We start from the raw sequence: 25,461 nt of genomic DNA, 5'->3' as shown, positions 1-25,461 counted from the left end.
CTAATAACAAAAATTCCGACTTGTGGTGAGCAAGAAATCAGGAGGGATGCTTCAGTTTTAATATAAAATATTATTTTGCTGTCTTCTTCCACTGAGATGATTTTTTTCACCTCAAGCATGGAGTTTCCTCCCAGTTTGAGAAGAACTGATGGTATTTGGTGGTATTTCATTTAAGGAAGCCAGGGACAAGCAGATTATGGTGAATAATACTTGTACAGCCTGAAAAGGAGATGCAACAAAGGTTAAAACCCCTGGGATGTGAAATCCAGGGAAAGGCATCTTGTTCTCCCATACAAGAAGTGAAACTTCATTTTGCTGCTGTGAATGAGCATGTCCTGAGGGTAGGGGAAAAAAAAAAGGTGCTTTAGAAAGCAAAAGATCTTAAAAAAAGAGGAGTTGAGCTGCAACCAAACCATCCATGTGGTCTGGGTGCTGCAGATGGAGCTTCCTCCACTGCACAATAAAGGCAGCTTAAGGAAATTTTTTTCCTCATTAACATCTGCATCTTGACAATGTTCCTCAGACCATGTTAAGCAACTCTGCTGAGCTGAGACAATATAAAAATGTACCCATTTTCTTCAGCAGAGCAGCCAATGGGATGTTTTAGATTTACACTGATGAAACCCAGCCTGGATGAAATGAGGATTTGGATTCTGGATTCTGCCAGGATAACTGGCTGGTGTTCAGGGTTGTGCTGTGGCCAAAGAAATATCAGAACAGGGCACCAGGAAGGTGAATCCTTTTTCCTAGTCCACCACTTCTCTTCTGACAGCTCTGAGTGACATTAAAATGCCAAAATTGATGCTGAATGTTTCAGATCTCCCACAAAAACTGCTCGTGGCAGTGCCCAGTTCCAGCATTCTTACAATGGGAAACAAGCTCTAGTTTGGTTATAAATCCAAATTGCAAGTTTTCCATGTGTGAATGGCAATAACAATCTGCCTGTGCTTTTAAAATCTATTGGTCTCCCAATTTCAGGGACAAACCTTGCTCTATCCAAGGCAGCTTTGCATTCCAGAGGTACCAGTGAGGAGATCCAGAGTATTGCCTGGAAATCAAAGATTTAGGTATGGTTAATAAATGATAAGGTTAATACACATTTCCTTTAGCTTTGGTGCAAAGTTACAACTGTTTGACAATGATTTGGAGGCACAGGGAGGTCTTTTTATTTCATCCTTTAGTGCTGACACTTAGGACCAAACTTTTATCAGAGTAAGCATTTTGGGAAGAAACAACAAAAATTAGACACCACCTTGCAAAAATCAATGAGAACACAGACAGCTTTGCAAACCCCCTTCTGCTTCCAGAAGCAGAGCTGGGCTCTCACAATTGAAAACAATTTTAATAAAAAGGCAGTACTAAGGTGAAATTTAATTATTTTTTTCCTAGATTCCAAAAAACAGTCAGTGTGAAGCAGCAGAAAGTCATTCCCTGCCTTTCACAGTCCTGATGTGTTAATCCTCCATGTGGATCCTTTTTGAACATGGCACTGAAGCTCCTGCTGGCCCATCACCATGTTTTCCCTTGGGAGAGCTGGGTTTAGATCCAGTCTGAGTTTAGACCCAGCCTGAGTTTAGACCCAGGCTGCTGGAGCAGTGTCCAAGCCTGGATTGGTGCTGTGTTCACACAGAGCCTCCTCTAACACAGACTGACCCCTGAGCCTGAAAGGGTTAAATATTTTTGCAGTGCTTCTTTTTCTTTCTGGGTGCTCCTTCCTCACACTCCCCTGTCTCCCCTTTTTGTTTTTTGTGCTTCTTCTTGTGGCGTTTTTTCTGCTTTTCCTCCTGCTCCTCTGTGCTGAGTTCCTCCCCCTCAGACATTCCCACAGAAATTTCTCCATTGCCTGTGTTTTCCTCACAACTGATGTCTTCTCCTTCATTCTCTTCTTTATGTTTCCTCTTTTTTTTCCTTTTGTGACATTCATTTAGTGGATCATTCAGTTCATTTCCATTCAAGCTCCCTGTCTTAGGCTTTTTCCCTGGTTTCTCACAGTCCTCTGTCCTCTCTTCCTCATCATCTCTCTTCTTCTTCTCCTTTTTCTTTTTGACTTTGGTTTCCAGCTCTTCTGGAGGCTCCACAGCTTCATCAGCTGCTGGGCTGGGATGATCCACCTTTGTTTCTGTTTCCTTCTGGGATCCCTTCAGCTTTGCCATGCGCTTGGCAAAATATTCCTGGACAGTGAGAACGCTCTTCACTGTATTGGAGCCATCTCCAGGGCTGGAGAATGAGCTGTTCTTCTCTTCCTGGGAGTCAGGATCAGCAACATCCTCCTGCAAGGGAACAGAGATGAGCAGGAGTGAGGCAGGAGTCATGACTTTAAACATAATGCTGGTTTTTTTTGCACACTAATAAGGAAAATACTGAAAAGCGACGTGGTGATTTGAAAAGATGCTGTAGGTTTAGGGAAAAGAGGTGGGAGGAGGGAAGGCAGCAAGAGAACACAAACCAAGACAATTTTCAGTTGTTTTGAGCTCCTTACTTTACCTTTTCCTACACAACTCATGTCTACCAATGTCACACTCAGTGCATTTCCACAGCAAAACATAAAATGATCCACTACAATCCTTTGTGGCACAAAGGAAATCCCATCCCTGGAATAACTTTTCAGCAAAGAACTTGTGATCCAGGGAGCAATCCAGCACTGAGGCATCTCCTCCAGGTTATGTGATCTTTGGAAATGTTTGTTTCAAGAGCTGCTCTGCTGTCAGCCTGTCCCAGATGTTGTTATTTAAACGGGCTCCATTTGATCACACGTTATCACATGGCACAAACAACATCACAGGTTACATCTTACAAGGTTTCTGCAGGTATCAAATAAAGAGCTGCTCATCTCCAGCTGCAGGTGAAGAGTCTCCTTTCTCGAAAGGAAATATCAAACTAAAAGCAAAGTATAGCTCTGGAGATGGATGTTATGGCTGGCACGAAGAGAATTGACTGAGAAAGCAACAAATGCCACAAGATGCAAAGGTATAATTTGTTAAATTATCTGAGATTTACCAGAGAAACAAACCAGAAAAGCAGCTGAAATGAAGGCTTGTTCACATACATACCAAAGCACTCAAAACAAAGCCTTTGTGGTAAAGCCTTTTGCTTGGCAAAAGTCACAGATGGCTCTTGGAAATGTCCCAAACGTTCACAGAATCGTTCAGGTTGGAAAAGAGCTCCAAGATCATTGAATCCAACCTGTGACTGACCCCTCCTTGTCACTGAGTGCCACATCCAGTCATTCCTTGGACACCTGCAGGGATGGGGACTCCAAACCTCCCTGGGCAGTTCCAATCCCTGACCACCCTTTCCATGGAGAAAGTCTTCTCATGTCCAACCTGAACCTCCCCTGGTATAGCTTGAAGCTGTTCCCTCTCCTCCTGTCCCTGTTCCCTGGCTGTCCCCTCCTGCCAGGGAGTTGTTCAGAGCCACAAGGTCCCCCCTGAGCCTCCTTTTCTCCAGGCTGAGCCCCTTTCCCAGCACCCTCAGCTCATAAATTGTTTTTTTAAAGCCTTGTACACACCACAGGGAACCAGGCACCCCCTCAGGATGGGAAAAGCTGGGAAGGATGGTGTAGAATCCTCACCAACATCTGCCCTACAGCCCCTTCCTGAATGACTACAGAGGCAATTCCCTGTTTTTCCATTCATAAATGCACAAGAATGGGTAAGAGCACCCACTCTGCCCACACATCCTGAATCCTGCCTGCCTAAATATTTCACAGCTGTAAATGGGTTAACTGCACCACCTAATTAGGGGCTTGTTTTTATTTTCTTCTGGTTTTACTCAGAGGCAGGATTAAAACCACGAGGGGGACGAATTTCTCGTGTTTGGACTTGGTTGTTTATTAAATCTTATCTGAAGTACAGAGAGTTCTGCAACACTTCTAGCTACCAGCTAAAAGCAAATAAAATGGAGGTGGATTTAGTTAGTTACAAGGTCTTTTAAAGCTAAACAGTCCAATAAAGAACTAACACCTATACAATTTGTACTTTTGACCCAATAACCAAACTCCTGTGACCCACAGTGCAGCACCAACTGTCCAACCAGAAACTACTGCCTGAAATCATGAAGAAGAATGAAGACAGAAAGAGACCACACTCAAAAATTTCCATTTTGTCCCATAGCTATTCCTATATTCTAAAAATTCCAAATTCCAAGCCCTTCACCATGAGAAATCACACACTGCTATTTAACTCCATACCCAGATTTTAACTCCATCACCCGAATTTGGAAGCTTTTTCCAAAGCCTCAGGGTAAAAGCAGTGTTCTCCCAGGGGGTCAGTGTCAGAAAGCACAGAAAGCTCAAAACTCCCAGGCTTCAGGGTTCCAACACAGAGCCACTTTCACTGCCACAACCTGATACTCAGGGAAGGGCAGCAGAGAGCTGGGAGATAAAACTCCACTTATCTCAACACTTTATAGTTATTGCATGATGCTGCAGATAAAGGACCTGACTCTCTTGAGGGCATCATTAAACTCCAGGGCTCAAGTGGGGTTTATTAGGGTTTGTGAGTAAGGTTTTCCAGGCCTGGCTCCTTGTGCATCCATAACCTTTACTGCCATGAGCAGGAATGCACAAATTGGTGTCATTAGTGATGCATTATGAGTGGTGGTTTCCTCATCCATCTGCTTTCAAGAGAGTTATTCCAGTGGAACAAAAGTAAGGCTGCACTTGAGATTCCAGTGATGTTTGTGTGGGCACTCAGCAAAATTAGGGACTTTTCTTGTAGGGATATGTTGGAGCGTTCCTGAAAGGTTATGAAGTAACTGAAACTATTTGACTTCTGGCAAAGAAGGGATGTGGAGCAGGGGGAAAAACAGGATGTGTCCACACAGGTTACATGTGAAAGGGGAGCTGCAGCACAAGTTTAACAAGGCAGAATTCCCAGAGCTATATTTATATTACACCTGTTTTTAATGAGACCTAACCCAACAAGCAGAGAATCCCATGTCATCACAGGATCATTTGGGTTGGAAAAGAGCTCCAACACCATCCAGACCATCCTGTGACCATCCTTGTCACCCAGCCCAGAGCACTGGGTGCTGTGTACAGACACTTGCAGGGATGGAGACTCCAAATCTCCCTGGGTAGCCCCTCCAATGTTTACAAACTCTTTCCATGAAGAAATTCCTCCTGATGTCCAACCCTAGCACAGCTTGAGGCCATTTCCTCTGATCCTGGGGCAGCAGAGCCCCACCCCCCTGGCTGTCCCCTCCTGTCAGGAGTTGTGCAGAGCCACAAGGTCCCCCCTGAGCCTCCTTTTCTCCAGGCTGAGCCCCTTTCCCAGCTCCCTCAGCCTCTCCTGGTGCTCCAGCCCCTTCCCTAGCTCTGTTCCCAGCACAGAGGGACAATCCCATCACTTCCCTGGCCCTGCTGAAGCCCAGGCAAGCAGGGTCATTTTCCTTCCTCCCCACAGCAGGATTTTGACACCCTGGATTGCAAAAGGACAAACAGACTCCCAGGTTTTCAGCCAGAACTGTTTCCTTCCCCACCCCAATGTGTAAAACACACTTGGGGCCAGAACACCTCTGGCCAACCAGGAAAGGATTTTCTCATTGCCTTGGTGACTTCAAGTCCTGACAACTTAATTACTGTAATTGAAGGCAAATATTACTTGAGCTCTACACATTTCTTTCTTTTCATGAAGTACATTAGGCATAAAACAAATGTTCCTTTGGTTAAGCAGAGGAGTTCCAAAGGTATGTACAAGTTTAGAAAATAAGAACCTTGCTCAGAAACTCCTTTATTGATAAGAATTTTAATAACCACGGGCCACTGAGCACAGAACTAACAGGGCATGGAGACAAGCAAAGAGGTGCCAACCTTAGAAAACCTCTGGGTTTAGGAAAAGCTTATGTAAAACCATAAATCACCTGGAAGGGCTGTTCAATGCCAAGGTATTCCTGCTTCTGTGGTGTACCTGTCCCAGTAGCCATGGGAACATTGCTGAACTCTAACCAGGGGGTTTCTCCTCTGTTTGACCCAACACAGACTAAAAATTCTAAGAAAAATAAGACAGATATCCCCAAAAATGGATTGTGCTGCTGCAGCTTCTGAAAGACCAGATAAAAGACAGAAAGAAATATTCTGGCTCCAGATGATCAGGTAAAAATGAAAAGAGCAATTGTGCTGGAACTGGAGGGAAACCTGAAGATTGGGCTTTGGAGAAGATGTTTGTCCATGCCATGAGCTCCAAAATTGCCCACAAAATTGAGATGAAGTTAGAAGAAACTGGGAATAGGGAATTGGTGGGATGGTCCCAAGCAAAAGAAAAGGACTGCTTGAAATGTGGTGTTAAATGTGGAATGAGTAAGAGGAAACAATAGGAAAATTCAAGGAGAGGTTGGGAAGTGCACAGGAAGAGATGAAGGTCAATTACAGGCAGAAGTCCCCTGTAAATATCATCTGTTTATGTAATTAGTGAAATGTATGGAAAATAATCTAAAGGACATAAAGCACTCCATGTACCATCGTGTTTTTCATGTTTTTCTCTGCCTTTCTTCTCTTGCTGATGAAATCATTAAGGGAGTACACTGAACTTACAGAGGGAAATCCTGGTTCCCCTGAATCCTGCAGGATCAGGATTGCATCTCTAGGGCATCCCACTCTATTTCAGTTATTCAGTGAAAGGAAAAAAAAACCCAAAAAACCAGGGGATTATGGTCAATTATCAAAGGAATTCACATCAGTGAAAAGAAGAAGAGAAGCCTAAAGTGGGAAGGATTTAGGCACATCATGAAACTAAATATATTTGAAAGCCACTCTGGTCTAGTGGAAGGTGTCCCTGCACATGGCAGAGTGGGAATGAGGTGAGCTTTAAGGTTCCTAAATCTTAAAATAGGGGAATAAAACAATCTCTTACACCACCTCTGTCTGCTGCATATGAACTACTGTTACTTAAGCTCAGTAATTTCAGGTGACTCTGCTTTGTTGGTACTAATTCACAAAAATTTTGTGAAATCTGATTTACAAAAATGACACAAAAAGCAAAGTCCAGAAGGGATGAGCAAAAAGGCAGAATAAAGCTAAATTATTTCAGTAGGCTCTCACTCAAATGACACAAAGTGGGCTGGATGGAGCCTGAGTTCCATGGAAAACACAGGATCACTCCTAGCTTTAAAAGGCAGCCACCCCTGTTCTGCCTTTCTTACCAACTTTCTTGCTGAGAAACTGTAACAATGAGATTAAAATAATCCTGTTCTGTTCCTGCTGCTTCAGATCCTCACCCAGAGGTTGGTAGGACCTTCATGCAGTGCTCAAAACTTGACAGGCAAGAGCTGAGGGCATCCCTGTATCTTTCCATCCCAGGAATGGCTGCAGAAAATTCCTGAAGAGCCACTCAGGAGCTTTGCAGACATCAACAGCTGACAGAGCCTTGCTTTAAGGAGTTGACAACTTCAAGTTAAGTAGGAGCATTAACATTTGGATTGGGATCAAACAGGCGAGAGGGTGAACAAAGACCTGTAGCCTGATGAGTTTAAGCAGGATTAAAATAAATACATGCATAAATAAGGCCACATACCATCGGTTCTGCAGTCAGTTCTGGCATCAGAACAGGTACCCAGGAGGCTCCAGTGCTTTGAATTTACCTGATTAAAGTTGGTTTATTGCAGACAGCATCTTGTGAAGAGCTGATGAGAGCAGACTCCCAGTACAGACAGGGCTGATGCAAAGGGAAAATGGGACAATTGCCCTGGAGCTCGTGAGGAAAAGGACAAGCAGCAGATGGAAATTATCCACAGAACTCTGCCAGTAGGAGAATTCAGTGTCTTTGTGAAGCCTCAACAACCACTGGGAGTCTCAACCACTGAAAGCTACCAGGGAAGGGTTAGGGGGAGTTAATCCTTGCTTGGAATGGAAAATGGGATCTGGATCTTTCAGCATCTTTCAGTTCTGTAATGCTTCAAAAACCTAAACAGGGATACAATTTGACCTCCTGGTGATCACAGAATTGTTAAGGTTGGAAAAGCCCTCTCAGACATTGAGTTCAAAGATCCCCCAGCAGTGCCAAGGCCATCACCAACCCATATCCCCAAGTGCCAGATCCACACAGCTCTGAAATCCCTCCTGGGATGATGATTCCACCATTTCCATGGGCAGCCTGTTATAGTAAATGAGGGTTTAATGAAAGAGATGAGAAGCAGGGATACCTGGACAAAAGTGGTAAAAATTCAGGTCACCTGCAACTTCACTTTTTTATTGCTGTGATCACCATATTCAGAGTAAGGTTTAATTTTACTACTATTGATCCTGAGTACCAATAGAACAATGAATCCACTGATGGGAAATGGAATGAAAATCCTGAATGTCCAATACCTGGATGACATGACACTTGTTAAAAGGACAAGTTCCAATTATTACAGAGAAGCACTTTCCTGCTTGACTCTGTTGAAATAAATTCTGTGCCAGAATATATTGAAACATCAGCTGCTGCCTTGCAGTTGATATTAACTTCTACACCCCACATGAGCCATCAGCTGTCTCTAGCCAACAAGGACAAGAAGAGAGGTTAGGAAGTAATTAATGGATAAGGGGACAAGGAAAAATGTTTGAAAAAATGTAATGTTTTTCCATGGAATTGTGAAGATCCATTTTTGCTACACTAGCAACTACAGAAGAGCAGATTGCTTCTCTAGCAATCAAAAGGCCATGGAATTTTATTATAGTACATCTATGCCTAAAATAATCTGGAGGTTATTAATAGCATCATTGACCTCTGGAGCAGAACTGAGTGCTAGACCAGTTCCACTTTTTTTAGTGGAGTCATGGAAACCTCCAAAGACAGAGGTTTTACCATCCTCCAGGATATCCCTATGCTGATTACAAAATCAGGGAATGCTTTGGGTGGGAAGGGACCTTGAACCCCATCCCATTCCATCCCTGCCATGGCAGGGACACCTCCCACTATCCCAGGCTGCTCCAAGCTCCATCCAGCCTGGCCTTGGATATGGCACCACATCCTCATGAGGAGGATTTATCACCTCATAACAGCCCCCATTTCACCCCTCTGCAGCAATCCACAGGTGCTTGATTTCCATTTACAGTAATTTCACTATTAGAAGCCGCACATCAGGGTGTCAGCAACTGTCTTGGGTTACAGTACAGGGTGTGATCAAAGGTATCTGTTCTATCACCATCTGTTGAGGGTGGGGGCAGTGATCCTGATCTCCCTGGGAGATATTCTGCTAATGGGCCATCCATTGAAACCAGGCAGGGCATTGTTCTTTATCTTTTCACAACCCATCCTTCCTCCAGCCAGTCATTTTCTGCTCATGGCCATTGAGTCCCACTGTGGCACTGATAAAATTACTGCATCCCATTGGGAGTTGCTCCAGCCAGGGGGAAGAGCCCAACATTTCTTACCAAGATAAAAACAGAGGTTTGGGGACACTAAGGGAGCCCCTTTCTCCACTGCACTCCAGAGGAAAACCGGATTTCTCCACATCACCACTGGAGCTCCGGAGGGAAACTGCACCTTGTACAGGAGCACTGCTCCAACTGAGCCACATCTGTCACTGCAGGAGGATGCAGCCACCATGGGATGGGACTGCTGCCAACACCCTGCCTGACGGGTGTCAGGCTGTACTCTGACTGTGTCAGGGTTTGGGGTTTGTTTCTTTGTAGTGCTGTATTTGTATTTTAATTTCCCTAGTAAAGAACTGTTATTCCTAATTCCCATATCTTTGCCTGAGAGCCCCTTGATTTCAAAATTATAATAATTTGGAGGAAGGGGATTTACATTCTCCATTTCAAAGAGAAGCTCCTGCCTTTCTCAGCAGACACCTGTCCTCCAAACTAAAACAGCAACTTTTCATTCTTTGTCCATATATAAGCCACACCTGATTATAAGCCGCACTTCGGGTTCAGACCAAAATTTTAGTCAAAATGGTGCAGCTTATAATCGTGAAATTACTGTACATTGTATTTGCTGATTCCATTTTTATTTCAGTTTTAAATTCTGTGGTGATGCACTTCTATTAAAACCACATCTAAATTCTCCCAGCCTGTCTCGTCCTTCTATTTTATATTTTTGTTAAAAGCTCATCCTGCACCTCAGCAAGTGGCCAATTTTAGCAGTTTTATTCATTCACACAACAGAAAGCCCCGTCTCTCTTGCTGAATACTCCTGGTATGCAAAATTCCATTTGTTTGTGATACAAACAATCCATTTCCAGGGGTGTAGGATGAGCTGGAGCCCAGCCTGATCCCATCAGTGAAACAGGAGCTGCACAATAAAACTGTGACACTCAGCCAGGTTTTGCCTCCAGCCTGCAAACACCAGCAGAACAGGAAACAGCAGGGTTGCAAAAGTGCAACGGATTAAATTTTGACCAGGGACTTGATTGCAATGATAGTCCTGGGGATTCATTCCAGCTGTCCTGAGTAGATCCTGGTCAGGCCACAGCACCTGTATGTCCAAGGGCAGCTTGGGAATCCCAGCACTGTGTCCCACAGGGCACACACACACTTCCTCCTACTGTTCTTACACTTTTCAGGAAAAAAAAAAAAAATTTATTTAAGTTTTTGCACAACAAAGCAGCGAGTAAAATCCAGGAGCTGAGGCAAAGGGGGAATACACACTGTGGGATAATTCCCAAGAGGTGCAGGAGGCTGAAGGAACATAAGGAAAGAGTTAAAAAACTCAGCATATGGCAGAGAAAATCGTTCTCATATCTTGAGAGACACTTAGATATCCCTGTGACATCTCATTCCACTCCAGTTCCTCTGCTGAGGCCAGCACAACCTCTCTCCCTTCGCATTTCCCTGCAAATTACATCTGTGCCTTACACTGGATATAAACAAAACTAAAGGAAGAGATTTCCCCTAGGATCTCTCTATTGGCACGATGCAGAGATCCAAACACAGTGACTTCATCTTCCCCAAAAGCACCTAAATCAATTCTAACTGTTCTGTTCTCACCTTGAATAACAGAGGAAGTACAGTCCAGCAAAACCAGCTCAGGACTGGGAAGGTCACGTTTCCCAAGTTCACTTCCCAGCTGGTGGGAAACCCTGGAGAAGTTATTCCCTCCAGCTCTGGCACAGGTTAGCAAAGCACAGAACATGCCTGATCAACTGCATGAAACCCACAGCAGAGCTGAGAGTTTCAGAAAGTGTTTGTAAGGTGTCCTGAGGTCCTTCACAGAGGAATGAGGATGAAAATAATCCTGGAATTCCACTCAGCTGCACCAGGGGCTGGGACACTGAAACACAGATGTGACCCAGCAGCACTTCTGGGATGGATTTGTGAGAAACCAGATCACCAGGAGTCTCAGATACTGTGTTTTAAATGAGTGGGCAGGAGAAAAAACATGGAATGGTTTGGAAGAGATGTTAAAGCTCATCCAGTTCCACCCCTGCCATGGGCAGGGACACCTTCCACTATCCCAGGCTGATCCAACCTGGCCCTGGGCACTTCCAGGGATCCAGGGGTAGCCACAGCTTCTCTGGGAATTCTATTCCAGGCCCTCCCCACCCTCCCAGGGAACAATTCCTTCCCAATATCCCATCCATCCCTGCCCTGTGGCAGTGGAAGCCATTCCCTGTGTCCTGTCCCTCCATCCCTTGTCCCCAGTCCCTCTCCAGCTCTCCTGGAGCCCCTTTAGGCTCTGCAAGGGGCTCTGAGCTCTCCCTGGATCCTTCTCCTCTCCAGGTGAGCACCCCCAGCTCTCCCAGCCTGGCTCCAGCCCTTGGAACATCTCTGGTGCCTCCTCTGGGCTCTCTCCAGCAGCTCCACATCCTTCTGCTGTTGGTCCCAGGGCTGGGGGCAGCTCTGCAGGTGGGGTCTCACCTGAGAGGGGCAGAATCCCCTCCTCCCCTGCTGCCCACACTGGGGATCAGCTCAAGATGCCAATCAGTGCAGATTGTTTTGTTAATCCTGAATCCATACTCTAAATGACTAAAAAGTCTTCAAGAACCCAGGACAGTCACCCCTGTGGCACTGCCATGCTCAGACACAATCCAAGCCCTGTCACTCCCTGGGCACTTTTTATCATCCCTTTATAATTTGTGGAATGGGAGCTGCTATTAAGGATTCAGGAGACCAAACCCTCACTGGTTCTCAAGTTCAGGATTTCTTCCTGTGCTCCACAGAAACAGAACCCCAAGAGAAGTAACAAGTGGGCTTGGGCAGCCAGACTGTGAATACAGAGGTATCAATGAGGGCTCTGCAGATTTGGGATGGAGAGAAAGAAGGGAATAAAATCCCTTGGGAGCACCCAGAGGAGAGAAAGGAGTGCTGGTAGCAATTCCAAGAGTGAGCACAGTCACAGCATCACAGCTTTGGCTTCTGGCAGAGGAAACTGCACATGCTTTGAAATCTGAAAACAACACCTGCCTACGTCAAACTCCTCTTCTGGCTCTTTTCTAACAATAAATGTAGAGAAGCAGATCTGGGGAGAAATAAAGTGCTTCCAGGAGCATTCAAAGCAGGTAATTTAAACCAAAGTTTTGCTCCTTTCCCCTTCCCCTCAGAAAATGCTTCTCAAAAGGAAAATCAACACTTTCTGTTCTCTGATCTGAGAGGGTGATTTGTGGGAGAGCTGATCCATGGATCCAAACCAGCTCAGACCTCTGGGCAAGGGGACAGACATTTCCTGTTTATCAGCACCAGCAGCGGCCCAGGAGCCCCTGAGAAAAACCCTGTGTCACTTTGTTGTCACTTTTGAGTGTGCCTTCCTCAGGCTTGGTTCCTTTCCTCTAAGCAGGTGCGAAGGGGGGACTCAGAGCACAGGGAAATGAATCAGAACTTCCCAGTTTGGGGCAGGACAGACCAGAAATACCAAAAATACCAGCTGGGCCCTGTGTGGGCTAAAAGACAGATGCAGAAACACAAGCAGCAAGAATGAGAATTCAATTTGAAATACAACAGCAGGGCTGTGGATGTACATTTTTTTTCCTTCTCTCCCATCTATAAGGGTCTGAAGAAAAGAGTTTGACTGAGGAATGGGGTTTATTTTTTTAAGGGATACCATTCATGCAGTTCATAAGATCTTATCCTTGTTTTCCAGAGTTCACACAGCACTGCCCAGTGACTACAGCCTAGCCAGGTACAACCTCTCTGCAGCCTCATTTTCATAAATTCTTGCATTTCTTCTCCATTTCTGCCTTTAGTTTCGGTGCTTCCTTAAACAACTCTTCTGACAATCAGCTCCTCAGATCAATTCCAACTGGGACTCATCCTCCCCTCCCAAAATCAACCCAACTCTTCTCCCCTCAGCTTCAAAATTCTGCTCCAAGTGTTTCCCTACCCATCTTGCCTGTGTCCTACCTTACCCTCTCCCTATCTGAGATGTGTAACATCCTGCCCTTGTTCTGTCCATCATTTCCTTGCAAGCTCTCTGGGGAAGCAATTAGCCCACTTGTGAGCACTCTACAACATAATTAACAAATAATAACCACTGAGAAATGTAGGCCAAAAAAGCCAAGTTATCACAGCCCCATTTCTGCAGAGACTTGCATTGTTCCGTGCTCGCTTGCAGCTTCCAAGTTCCTGGAGGCACAGATTCTCCTCCAAGGCAGCACAAAAGCAAAGGTGAACTCTGTGTTTTAAAGAAGACATAAAATGTTCTGACTTTATTTGGATTTCCAGGCTTTGCTGCTTTCCCCAGCTCATTAACACGACCAGTTGTGAGTATTTACACAGAGAATACTACAATCAATCTCAGAATTGGAGGTGAAAGGATCATCATTTGGTTCTAAATTAACTCTGGCAACGGGAGCACCAAAGGAAGGAAAGACAGGATGAATGTAACCATGAGCAAGATGCAACACCAACATAATGACATCATTTAGGATGAAAAAAATGCTGGAGGAGAAGGAGAACAGAACCTGTTCTTGGGTTTCCATCCACACACACCACAACAGCCAGTAGGGAATGGTAACAGTTATCAGGGAAAGCCTAAAAACTCACTCAAATAAAATATTTCCAACTCCTGAGGTTTCCTGCTGTAAGACAGCTCTTCAAGGCTCCTGCACACTTGCTAGGAAGTGTTATGAGGGTGTCCCTTCAAAACTGAAAAATAAGGTGCCAAAGCAATTAGACAAAGATTTCTAATAAGGTTGACGTGGAATTCTGCTGGGGAGCCAAGGAAGCACAAAGGAGGATGAAGAAAGGGAAGAAAAGGACAAATGATCCATTTGGAGTGGTTGTTGGGATGGAGAAAGATGGCATTCAGAATGTACAGAGAAGAATAATGTTGAGGAAAGGGGGGGAGAAAGTATGTGGTTAAATCTCCATATTTTACATGAGTAGGTTAACAACGATGACCACACTCTGAAATTCTGATTTTAGATCCACCCAGCACTGATCCTGCCCTGAAACACCAAACTGAGGTGATCCCCACTCAGAACAGGACAGTGAACAGCACATTTCAGCCCCAGAGCAGCCAGAAAACCTGCAATGGAGCAGTTGGCACCAATTTATGGATAATCCCTGGAGCCTGAGAGTGCCAGGATGTCCCACCCAGCCCTGCAGCCTGAGCAAGACAGGGCAGGTCTGCTGTGACCTGGGACAAAGGATCCTCATGGTCACTTGGTGAAATCACCATCCCATCCCTGGCACAACTTTGGCTCTCCCAACCTGCAGAACAACTCCCCAGGTTTAACTTTGGGTCATTTGAGGAGAGAACAGCTCAGATCAGCACGTACAGAATAGACATTTCCCAGGCTTCAGTGGCAAAGAAAATTTTAAATGTCCAAGAGGAGAGGTCTTGTCCTTCAAAACAGATAAAAAGGCTTGGCTGGAACTCAGTGATCTTTAAGGATCCTTCCAACCCAAACCCTTCTGTGATTCTCTGATCCTTAAAATGTTGAGACACTTTGTAGCCTCACAGTCAGGATCTTATCTCAGCTTTGCTCATGGGCAACCCAGTCCTGATCTCCCAAGCATTAAAGGTCAAAACGTTTGATTTATTCTTGTTTCATGTCCAGATCTGTCCAGCCTGCTCCTGGGTTGACACTGAATTCTATTCCTGGGAGTAAAGAGCCTCATTTTCCACCTTCAAACCCATTCTTGGACTTCTCTGCCTTTGGGCTGCTTTCCATGGAGGACATTTGTGTTCCTGCTCTGCTTTTCATGGAATCCCAGGATGGTTTGGGTTGGAAGGGAACCTAAAGCTCATCCAGTGCCAACCCCTGCCATGGCAGGGACACCTCCCACTGTCCCAGGTTGCTCCAAGCTCCATTCAGCCTGGCCTTGGGCACTGCCAGGGATCCAGGGGCAGCCACAGCTTTTCTGGGGGCTACCCACCCTCCCAGGGAACAATTCCTTCCCAATATCCCATCCATCCCTGCCCTGTGGCAGTGGAAGCCATTCCCTGTGTCCTGTCCCTCCATCCCTTGTCCCCAGTCCCTCTCCAGCTCTCCTGGAGCCCCTTTAGGCTCTGCAAGGGGCTCTGAGCTCTCCCTGGATCCTTCTCTGCTCCAGGTGAACATTCCCAGCTCTCCCAGCCTGGCTGTACAGAAGAGGTGTTTTCCTTTTTTCCTCTTTTTTTTTTAAATTGTTTTAGTGATGACTGCATCCCTGGTTTTGACCTGGTAGAGTTTTAAAGGCACACTTGTCTTTCATTACACTAAGTCTGAGCTTTTGGGAACTGCATAAAGATTCCACAGCAATGCAAAAAAAAAAAAAAACAACAACGAGAAAATCCCCGTGCCTGCAATTCCAGATAGATTTCCTAGGATTTTATTATTAACACTTTGTGTAATGCCCTGAGGGGAGTGAGGAGCTCTGTGGTTGCCCAGTGAACCACACAAAACAGAGAAGCTGTGCCCCAAGGGACTTGCAGGTTAAAGCTCTGAGTGGGTACAAAACAATACAAATAATTGCCAGGTAGGCGATCCCGCAGGCAGCTTCCAAGCCGGAACGTCTCCTGGCACAGGAGCTCTGGAAAAGGACTGGGGATGGGATGCTTATCACAGCTCAGCAGCAAACTGCTCCAGGAACAAGCAGCAAAATGAAGACTCAAGAGGAAATGTCAGATTAAAGGGAAGAGCAATTTGTTCCCAACGTCTCATTTGCTCCTAATGCTCTGCGCTCTGCAGGTAAGCAAAGGAAAACAGAGGCGTGGAATCACCGAGGTTGGAAAAGTCCTCTGAGATCACAGAGTCCAACCACTCCCCAGCACTGCCAAGGCCACCACTGACCCGTGTCCCCAAATGCCACATCCACAGGGCTTTGAAATCTCTGCAGGGATGGGGATTCCACCACTGCCCTGGGCAGCTGTGCAGGGCTGGACAGTCCTTTCCATGAAGAAATTTTTCCTGGTGCAGTTTGAGGTTATTTCCTCTGTTCCTGTCACTTGTCACCTGGGAGAAGAGCCTGACTCCCACCTGGCTGCACTCTCCTGTCAGGGATGGATCAGCCCAACACAGAGCTGGCTGTCCCCTGCCCCCTCCTGTTCCTCAGCTGAGAGGGAAGTGCTGTTGGTTGGGGTCTCAAATCCATACTGGAAGGCTCAGAAGAGCTCAACAAGAAATCCTAAGTGCCCTGAAGCAGAGGAAAAAAACCAGATGCCAAACAGCAAAGAAATTCTTGCTTGATGCTGAGCATTACAACAGTATAGAGAAAAGGGAAATAAAGAATCACAGAATGGTTTGGGTGAGAACACCATGGGCAGGGACACCTTTCTCTATCCCAGGTTGCTCCAAGCCCCATCCAACCTGACCTAGGACACTTCCAGGATGGGGAGTGTCCCCTCATCCAGCAGACCTGAGTGGCCTTGCATTTAGCAGGAACACAGAGGCTTCAAGAAATGTTGCTTATCCTACACTCTAAAATCCACCTTAAATCTGCTTGCTAATTTTGCTTTGCCTCCCTCCAGTCAATCCTGCACTGCCCTGCTCTTTCCTTGGGTTTGCCCTCTGCTGATCCTGCATCTTTGGATATTGTGGTTGGATGACCCTGGACCTGATAAAGCTTCTAAGAGGTTGTGATAGAAGCTGTAACTGTGATAATGGAATTTTTAACACTTTTCCTCCAGGTGGATTCTCTGATGTTGAATGATACAGCTGAGCCCAGCCAGGAAAAAAAAAATTGTCTTTCCATTTCATGCAATCATTTATTTTCACAAAGAGAAGGGACTTCATATTTGTGAGGCTGTGGATTGTGCCTCAAATCAGTGAGAAAAAAATCACAGAATCACGGAATCAATAAGGTTGGAAAAGTCAGTCCAGCACCACCACTATAAATCGCATCCTCAAGTGCCACATCCATGTCTTCCAAACACTTCCAAGCATAATAAGTATTAAAAAAATATGAAAAAATAATCTATTCTTTAACTGACTTGGAAGCCAGGCTAAAATAGAAGCAGTCCTCTAAGTACTTGAAATAAAACCAAAATAATTCAGTGTTGATAAATAGAAATAAATACACTTGGGTAAAATAGAACCTAATAGGAAATAGTATAAAATTAGAAAGTCAGGATGTATTTCAGCAGTTCATCCAGCCTGTTACTGGATGTTATTGATGCTTCTGCATGTCTAAAATACCAGATCTAAAAGTAGTTGGGCAATTTAGAAAGCAGCATATCACAGAGAGGTTAAAAAGAAATCCCTGTAATCTGATTGGTCCAAAGCTCCCCAAAATCGAGTGTGCCAGAACTATTTACCATTAATTCTAACTACCCCTCATCAGATTTCTCAGACATTTCTCACCTCCTTCATGGAGGTGTTGATTTAAGCTGGAAGTGAGGCAAAATGAGAAACAGGAAAACAGCCCCAACAGCATAAATGACCACTGAAGAGCATTTAGAACAATATTTTGTGCTGAAGCAGACAAGCAGCAGCCACAGACCCTCTTCCAGAGAGGAAATCACCTCTGGAAAAGTGGCAACAACATCCAAATGGAAGCAGTGAGAGTAAAGTGTGGATGGCAACCATTAACATGACTATTTTTGCAGCAATCAACACCTCCTGGGGAAAAAAAAAAAAAAAAGCAAAAATCCATGCTAAGTCATAGGTGGTAAGAAGCCAACAGAGCACTGAAGAGGAGGAATTGTTCAATTATTATCCTGGCTATGAGCACTGCGAATGACATCCATGTTACAACCTGTTAGCCACAGCAGCATGCTGAAGGGATTAAAAGCTAATGACAGGCCACCATCCCTCTTAAAATCCAGTGCCAGGCCAGGGGCTTCCACTTGCTCAGCTGAAATATCCACAGTTGCAACATCTTTGTTTGTTCCTAATGAAAGAGGTGATTCACTTTCTTTCCAGGAGCTGCACTGCAAAAGTGTTGATTAGAGCTCGAACCCGCCCCCAACATTTAAAGCAGAGGGGGGGAAAAAAAAAAGAATACAAAGTGAGGTGTAAAAGGAGATGGGAGTCGAGGGGGAAATCAAAGCAGGGAATTCACCAGGAGGTCGAGATTTTATCAAAGCGATTGGTTCATTAGGCAGAAAATCTGACTGTCATTAACACGGTGCTGCAGTGCTTTTTGTTAGTGAGTTCTTCAGGGCACACACCTTTGTATTTCTACTTGTAAAACACCAATTAGTAGCTCGGGCAGACTACAAACAAATCAACATTAAAACAAAGCAGCGAAACAGAACCATTTGTATCTCCTGCTAAGCCTGGAGTCATCAGGACAGATTCAACTCCCTGGAGAGAAACCACATTTTTCATTCCCTAATAGTCTTCCCCTCTTTGCTGCACATCTGTAGGAGTTAAAAAGCACAAATTTGGATTTATCTCTCTCTGCTTGCGCTCAGAGGGAGTTCACCATGGGATGCTGCTCTGGGAATTCTTGTTACAAGTTTTGTGCGTGTGTATTCAAGCTGGTTTTCAATTAATAACAGTGTAATTGTTAAAGCCCACCCAGCATCACTGCCTGAAGTGAAGGAACCTGCTTGACATCCTCAAAATGCCACATTTGGGATTCAAAAAAGGCAGGAAGGGTGGAAGGAGCCAGACCTGGTTCAGTCTAGCCCATATGGCAGGAATGGGAAGGTTCCTGACACTGTCTCCAGAAATTCTAAGGGGGTTTGGTTTGCTCATTCACTTCCAGTTTGGGAGGGAATTTGCTTCTGTGGAGGATCCTGGGAGAAGAGCCTGACCCTCACCTGGCTCCAACCTGTTTTCAGGGAGTTGTGCAGAGCCACAAGGTCCCTCCTGAGCCTCCTTTTCCATCCCAGCTCCCCAGCCCCTTCATCTCTCAACCCTACCCATCTTTTCCCCCATTCACACACACACTTTCTAAACAATATTAAATGTCTTTTTCTGGTTTAACTCCCTAAAATATGTTCAGAGGGAAGGTCAGGCACAGCAACAATCTGCTGTTTCAGGGTCACAGTAATGGTTAGGATGCCAGATTACAGATTCAGAGTCTGAGCCTGCCATGATTCACGCTGAGGGCTGGTCAGGTTATACTTGCTGTAAGGAGAAAAATGGTAATTTAGCCTTGATGATTGAGAAAACCTGAAAATCTGCCAGCCTCATCTCTGCCTGGAGTGCCAGTAGCTATTAAAGCTTTAACCAGGGACACAGGCAGCAATGCATGATTTGGGGTTTATGACTCCTGCAGCAACATGAGTGTCAAAGGTTGGGAGAGAACGATGGTCTCACCTCCATGTTCTACTCCCTTGGAAACAGAAGCAAGCAAGATCCATTTTGTAAAGAGCTGGAGAAGCCTTTCCTTGTCAGTCAGGCACACAACAGCCTGTGGGATGATGTAAAAGAGCACCCAGTTACAGTGGGATTTTTAATACATCTGTCAAAACTCAAATGAGCAGAGCTGATCCCTCTCAGAGTCAAGGTGATGGATTTCATGAGCTCTTAGATCCTCTCCTAAACTACCCATTGTGCCAAGAAACCTGGACAGCAGCTTGGGAACAGACTGAGAGCTCTCCTGAAGGAGTTAACCATTCAAACAGGTTAATATCTGAATTTTGAAAGAATTTGGCCACCAGAGCTATTTCCGAGGAGCTGCTGCCAATGCTAACATGGGGAGGCAGCTACTGACAGGTCTCACTTTGCCCAGTCTGATGCTGCCATTGACACTCATGCAGACAAGCCAGCACAAACAGGAATAAAAGGCCACCCTTCCATGGCAACCCTTCTCAAGGAACTAAGGAATTCACCCACAGCCCTGAAATCCCTGGCAGGTGGTGGGATTCGCTTCCCAAATGTCCTGGGGCACGGAAAAGCTGATGGGACTCACGTAACAACAGCTCCTGTCACGCTGCTGGGCAGCTCCAGAGATGAGTGACAGCCTCTGCAATACCCAACAGGAATTACTGGGTCATGTGGCCTTTCAGGCAGTGGCCAAGGGATGTGGAAGAATGGGGATAAATTCCAGTTGGAGGTCAGGGTCCTTCTGAGAGGACAGAAATTTTTGCAGAACCAACAACTGATTGAATTTTTCTTCAGGCTCGACAGCAAATGGCAAATTTCTTACACAGGAGTTACTGGATGGGATAGGAAGGTGTCCCTGCCCATGGAATTAGATCATCTTTAAGGTCCTTTCCAACCTAAACCATCCATAACTCTAATTACCATCCAAATTTCTGCCTCTGTATCTTCTACCCCAGCTCACCAGCTACCCAGCTCTGTGCTCGTGCAGAAGGCAAAAGTGATTCAGAGGGAGGAAGCTGAGCTCACTTTGCCAAGTCCAGGGGAAGGGTGAGCTGTGTACAAGAATGTTCCCTCCCAGACTGGATCTTCACACCCTGTGCTCAGACCAGTTCCCAGCTTTCCTGCCTTGGAGAAAAGGGGGATGTGGGTGTAAACTGGGAGCTGAACTCCCAGCTCCAGCTCCTCTGCTTCTCAGAAAACTCAGCAGCATCCCTTTATTTAGATTTTGAATCCAAAATTTTGGCCTTTAGTCCATCACTAGTTTGAAGACTGCAGAAAACCCTGAATCTCAGCAAATTTAACCCAGTCTCACATTCACATCACTTCAGAAAAAGCTTTCACAACATTCCCCAGAGGCTGTGCTTTGCCTTTAAAGCAGAGCTGACAGTAACATGAATCCTGGAGAGCTGAAATTCGTGGAAGAACAACAAAGCAAAGGTGTGAGGATGATTTTGGAAACACCAGAAGACCTGCAGAGGCAGCTGAGATCCTGCAATCAATGACAGATTAGCCAACCCCACTGGGTACAATTTGCATCTGATTCACAGAGAACTGGGAAGTTGGGATTAATCACTTATTCCAGAGATCCCATTCATCCTGCTGCTGAAGGGTCTTAGAGCTGCATTTGGGAAGTTATTTGAGGTTTGCTGGGACAGGAATATCAGATTATAAGGAGAGAAGAGATAAAAGTTTGCTGCTTTTGCACTCAAAGCCAGCCTTTATCAAAGTTATGTGACCATGAGCTGAGATTAAGGACTGTAGTAAACCTCAAACCCCAGCTGAAAACCTTTGAGATTTAATGCTCCTGATTCCTCCAGCTCTCACATTTACTAGAAGTGACTGTTAAAAAAAAAAATAAAACAAATCAATCATTCTGGAGGAACTGCTGTGCATCCTGAAACAAAGGGAAAGGATGAGATCATTGCTGTTTCTTCAGCCTTGCTGAGGTCTCCAAGTGAACATATGAAGCAGATGAGACTTGCCTCAGCAAGGCCTGCCAATGTCAGAGCAATAAATAAATAAATGTTCAGAGAGTGAGGCTGCACCTTCAGCTGATGTGAGCTGCTGTCAGAGCTGGGAAATCTGCAGAGTCCCAGGATTTCTGGAGCTGTGGCACTCTGGAAAGGGTCAGGCTGTCAGGCAGGCATTTAATGAGGAGAAAAACACTTCCAAAGCTTCTCCCCCATTGTGAACTTGTGTGTTGAACTTGGCATTACCATGGAGTTCTTGGGCTGTCCTACACCAGGGACACCAAGGCCCAGGAAGCACTGAAGCAGTTTGTCCCAAACTGTTCAGCAGCAATATTTGTTGTGGGGACTCCTGGATTTCTTCCTGGTTTTCTCTTCCAGGGCTTTGGCCACTGGGGAAAATTTTCACATGGAGCCAGAAGAGCTGGGACTTTGTGTGCCTCTCTTAATGGTGAAAATTAGGAATGAACCCTACCTGTTATTAAGTGGAACAAATGAGCTGCTCTGACCAATTCCTAACTGTGTTTACAGTTTTCCAAGAATTGCTTCCCAACCCAGAGTCACAGCCCAGTCCTGGCACAGCTCCAGGCACACCAAGGCTCAGGCATTCCTGGTGGAAAGTTCTCTTTGCTCCAATTCCCATTCCCTCTGCCTTAGTCCCTTCACTTTCAGGTCACAAAAAGACAATGCCTAAAAGAATGTTCATCTGTAACAACACTGTCCAAATAACCTCTTGTGTGAGGACAGTTTTGGTCTGACCTTTGTTCCAAATCTGACAGCAAAATTCTGGAATACACTTTTTTTCTTTCCTTAATTTTAAACTTAATTCACACAAACAATTAGGAGTCAGGCTGAATTTATACCCCTTGGGGGGGAAAAAAATCACCACAAAACACCACAACATCTACACAGATGTCTATTGACCCAGCAGTTATCAGAAATGGAATGGGGTTTTTTTTTAATTTTTTATTCTTTCTGGCCCAAACCCAGCTTTCTAAACAGCCAATGACCCACTTTCACCTAGCTGGCCTGTGAAGTTGAGAGAAGATTCCTACCCTCTGGATGCTGCAGGCTGTGTTTGAAGTCCCTGCTGTCAGGAGATGGTCAGTTTACGTCTCCTGTCCTAGCACAGGAAAAGGATGCACTCTCAGTTCCATGTGTTGCAGGGAGATAAGCACAAAGATTTCTGTCCTATGCCCTTATCAGCTTTTCCTGCTACTCTCCAGAACAGACACCACCAAGGCTGGCAGTAAAAATTAAACTTAAGCAAAAGGAGGAGAAAAAAAAAAAAAGTATTTCTCATAACTGTAATTCAAAGGTTGAAGTTTTTTTGGGGAAAAAAAACTGTGCTAGGATTTTTAGGAGTACTGAAAACCACCTAAAATCTTCTGTATTCTCAGAGTAAACTGCTCTGACAGACCCAGGATGACTTAGGGTTTAAAAGATATCTAACTACTTAAATAATCTTTATTACAGGAGAATTCTTCCCCAATCAGCTGGCAAAAGGACACTCCCTGAATGTGGAAATGATCCTGGAATTACAGAATGCTTTGGCTTGGAAGAGACCTTAAAGAACAACCTGTTCCACCCTTTGCCATGTGCAGGGACACCTTCCACTAGACCAGGTTGCTCCAAGCCCCATTCTATAAATTAATATTTTTATTTCATGGTTTCTTTTGCTCCAAAGCCCATTTTTAAAAATAAATAAATATTTTTATTTTAGGGGTTTTTTTTTGCTTTTCCTTCTCTCTCTGCTGCTCCCTCTTTCTCTTTATGTTCCTTCAGTTCTGCCACTTCATTTTCTTGGTGTGCAGACAGAGCCTCCAAGGATTTTGGGTTCTCTCCCATCTTTCCATCTCCTGCCCACATAGGGTTTAATTCATGGGTGCTTCAGTCTCCACCCTCTATAAAACTGGAGCTACTTGTTAAAACATTGCCAGCCATGAGTGAGATGGACTCAGCATCATTTCAGGAGGCACCTTCAAGTAGGATTTGAACACAGAGGTGGTAAATAAACATTCCAGATGGAAACCAAGTGGCCAGCTCTCCACAAAGCCCCCCCTGGATCTACTGATGTAGGAAAAAAAAATAGAATCACCCAGCAAATAAATGCCCACATATAAATGCCAAATGGCTGTTTTGGAAACCTCAAGAATTGCTCCTCCCCAGCCCTCAATATCATTATTAAAATCATGGCTGCACTGCCAATTTATAAATTGAAACAATTTTAGAAAACACCTCTCATGTAATTGCAGCAGCTGTTAAATCCACATCACAGATGTCAAAGGATGCCAAAAAATGGGGGGAGAACTTTATGGATGTGACAGGGCACTTCAAGATTCCCAAATTCTGGACCTTCTCCTGCTACCAATTTCTTCTAGGACAAAGTGTTTAAAAGAAGCAGTTTCATTTTTAAAAGTACATAAGATCCTAAAATACATTAACTTTCCAGGTGATGGGAAGAGTTTACTCTGTATCTACACAGAAGAACCAAAATGAACAGAGGCCAATGTAGAAATAATCAATGTATTGGCATTTTAGGCAAAGCAGAACTTCCCTCTTAGAAGTTCCTGTCCCTCCTCTTCCTTAAAAGAAGCTTCTAAAATTTGGCTTTTAAAATAACTGTTGCTGATGCATTTTTACCCTTAAATATGATTTAGTGTCTCTATTAAATGAAAAACATTTTTCTGTGTACATATACACCAATATTTATGTTATTTTACTGCTATCTAGTAAAGAATTCAAAAGGCAAATCATGAGAGCTCAGCATTTCTCCAACTCCATTCTGCCATTCCTCGTTAAGTTCTACCACAAAAAAGAAAAATTTCCTCACTCAAACCTCCTGCAATAATACAAAAATAAGGAAATGATGATGAAATGCTCTTTGGGCAAGACAGGAATAATAGTGATGGCATCAAAAAAATGTCAAATATTCCTTCAAACTGGAATGAAAGAAATATTTTAAGACTCTAATCACATGAAAGCAGCACTGAGCCCAGGATTCTGGATAAACCAGCATGTGTGTGTGTGTGTGTGTTTATCCCTGGATATCAGACAGGACAGGAAAGGAAGAGTTGAAACACTTGTCCAGAAAATGCTCAAAAAGAAAACACAGCCAGGACAAATTTAGCAGCTTTACTTAGCTGGGATATCAAAGGCAGAGCTGACTGGAAAAGCAGCCACCTCTCAAGAATGGCAAAATAAACTCAGAGTCTCGGGAGGAAAACCCGGATCAGAGGCTGGATTTTGTTAACTGTTGCTGTTTTGGGTAAGTCAGGTCCTTTCTGACATTGCTGAGATAATTCTGTCAAAGAACAACAAAAATGAAAAGCCAAAAAAAATAAAAATTACAAAAAAGACAGCCATTTCAGGGGGAATCTGTTTGGTACTTTGAGGTGGTGTCTGAAGAAACAAAAGGAATGAACTTCCTAAATTTTTTTTTTTTTTTCCTTTTGGTCTCCTTTGGAAAAGTGAATTTCAATAGGCTGATTGGCAACTTGTTTGTTGATCAAAGCAGAAGTCTGAAACACATCTGAAACAGATTTTCTGAATAAAATAAAAAGCATTTCACGCTCAATTCAGAAGAAAGTTTCCCCAGCAGAAACTAGGCTATTTGAATTTTTTTTTTTTTTTAAGAAGGAGGTTTCCATCAACTAAAATGAGCCAGAAGTGACATATTTTAATAAATTCTGTCTTGAAGAATTGCAGACCTATTACCTGGATATGATACTGAAATCATGGCTTGGAAATGTGACTTTTTATCCAAAGTTTGTTAATTTGCTTGTATTACACAGGAGAGGATTTACCTCAGAGTGGGGAAAAAATCTGGATTTTATAGTGACCAGAACCACAATCTGATGCTCAGAAATAGTCTGGGGTTAGATGGGAGGAGAGTGGCATCTGTCCACCTCTGGAAAAAAAACAGAGAGGGGGG

General features: G+C 44.4%; 1 protein-coding gene across 1 annotated transcript in view; it reads right to left on the bottom strand.

Moving 5' to 3' along the window:
- Nucleotides 1–321: 321 nt before the first annotated feature.
- The window catches only part of PINX1 (PIN2 (TERF1) interacting telomerase inhibitor 1), a 57,574-nt gene continuing 32,434 nt past the window's right edge, over nt 322–25,461 (bottom strand). Inside the window, exon 7 of the mRNA XM_033056521.1 lies at nt 322–2,270. Coding sequence (XP_032912412.1) covers nt 1,671–2,270 — 600 coding nt within the window. The 3' untranslated portion in view covers nt 322–1,670. The remainder of the gene's footprint in view (nt 2,271–25,461) is intronic.

This window comes from Catharus ustulatus, chromosome 3 (assembly GCF_009819885.2).
Source record: "Catharus ustulatus isolate bCatUst1 chromosome 3, bCatUst1.pri.v2, whole genome shotgun sequence".
NCBI classification, from domain to species: domain Eukaryota; kingdom Metazoa; phylum Chordata; class Aves; order Passeriformes; family Turdidae; genus Catharus; species Catharus ustulatus.
The sequence above is the reverse complement of the archived record's forward strand: the minus strand, read 5'-3'. Positions and strand labels throughout refer to the sequence as shown.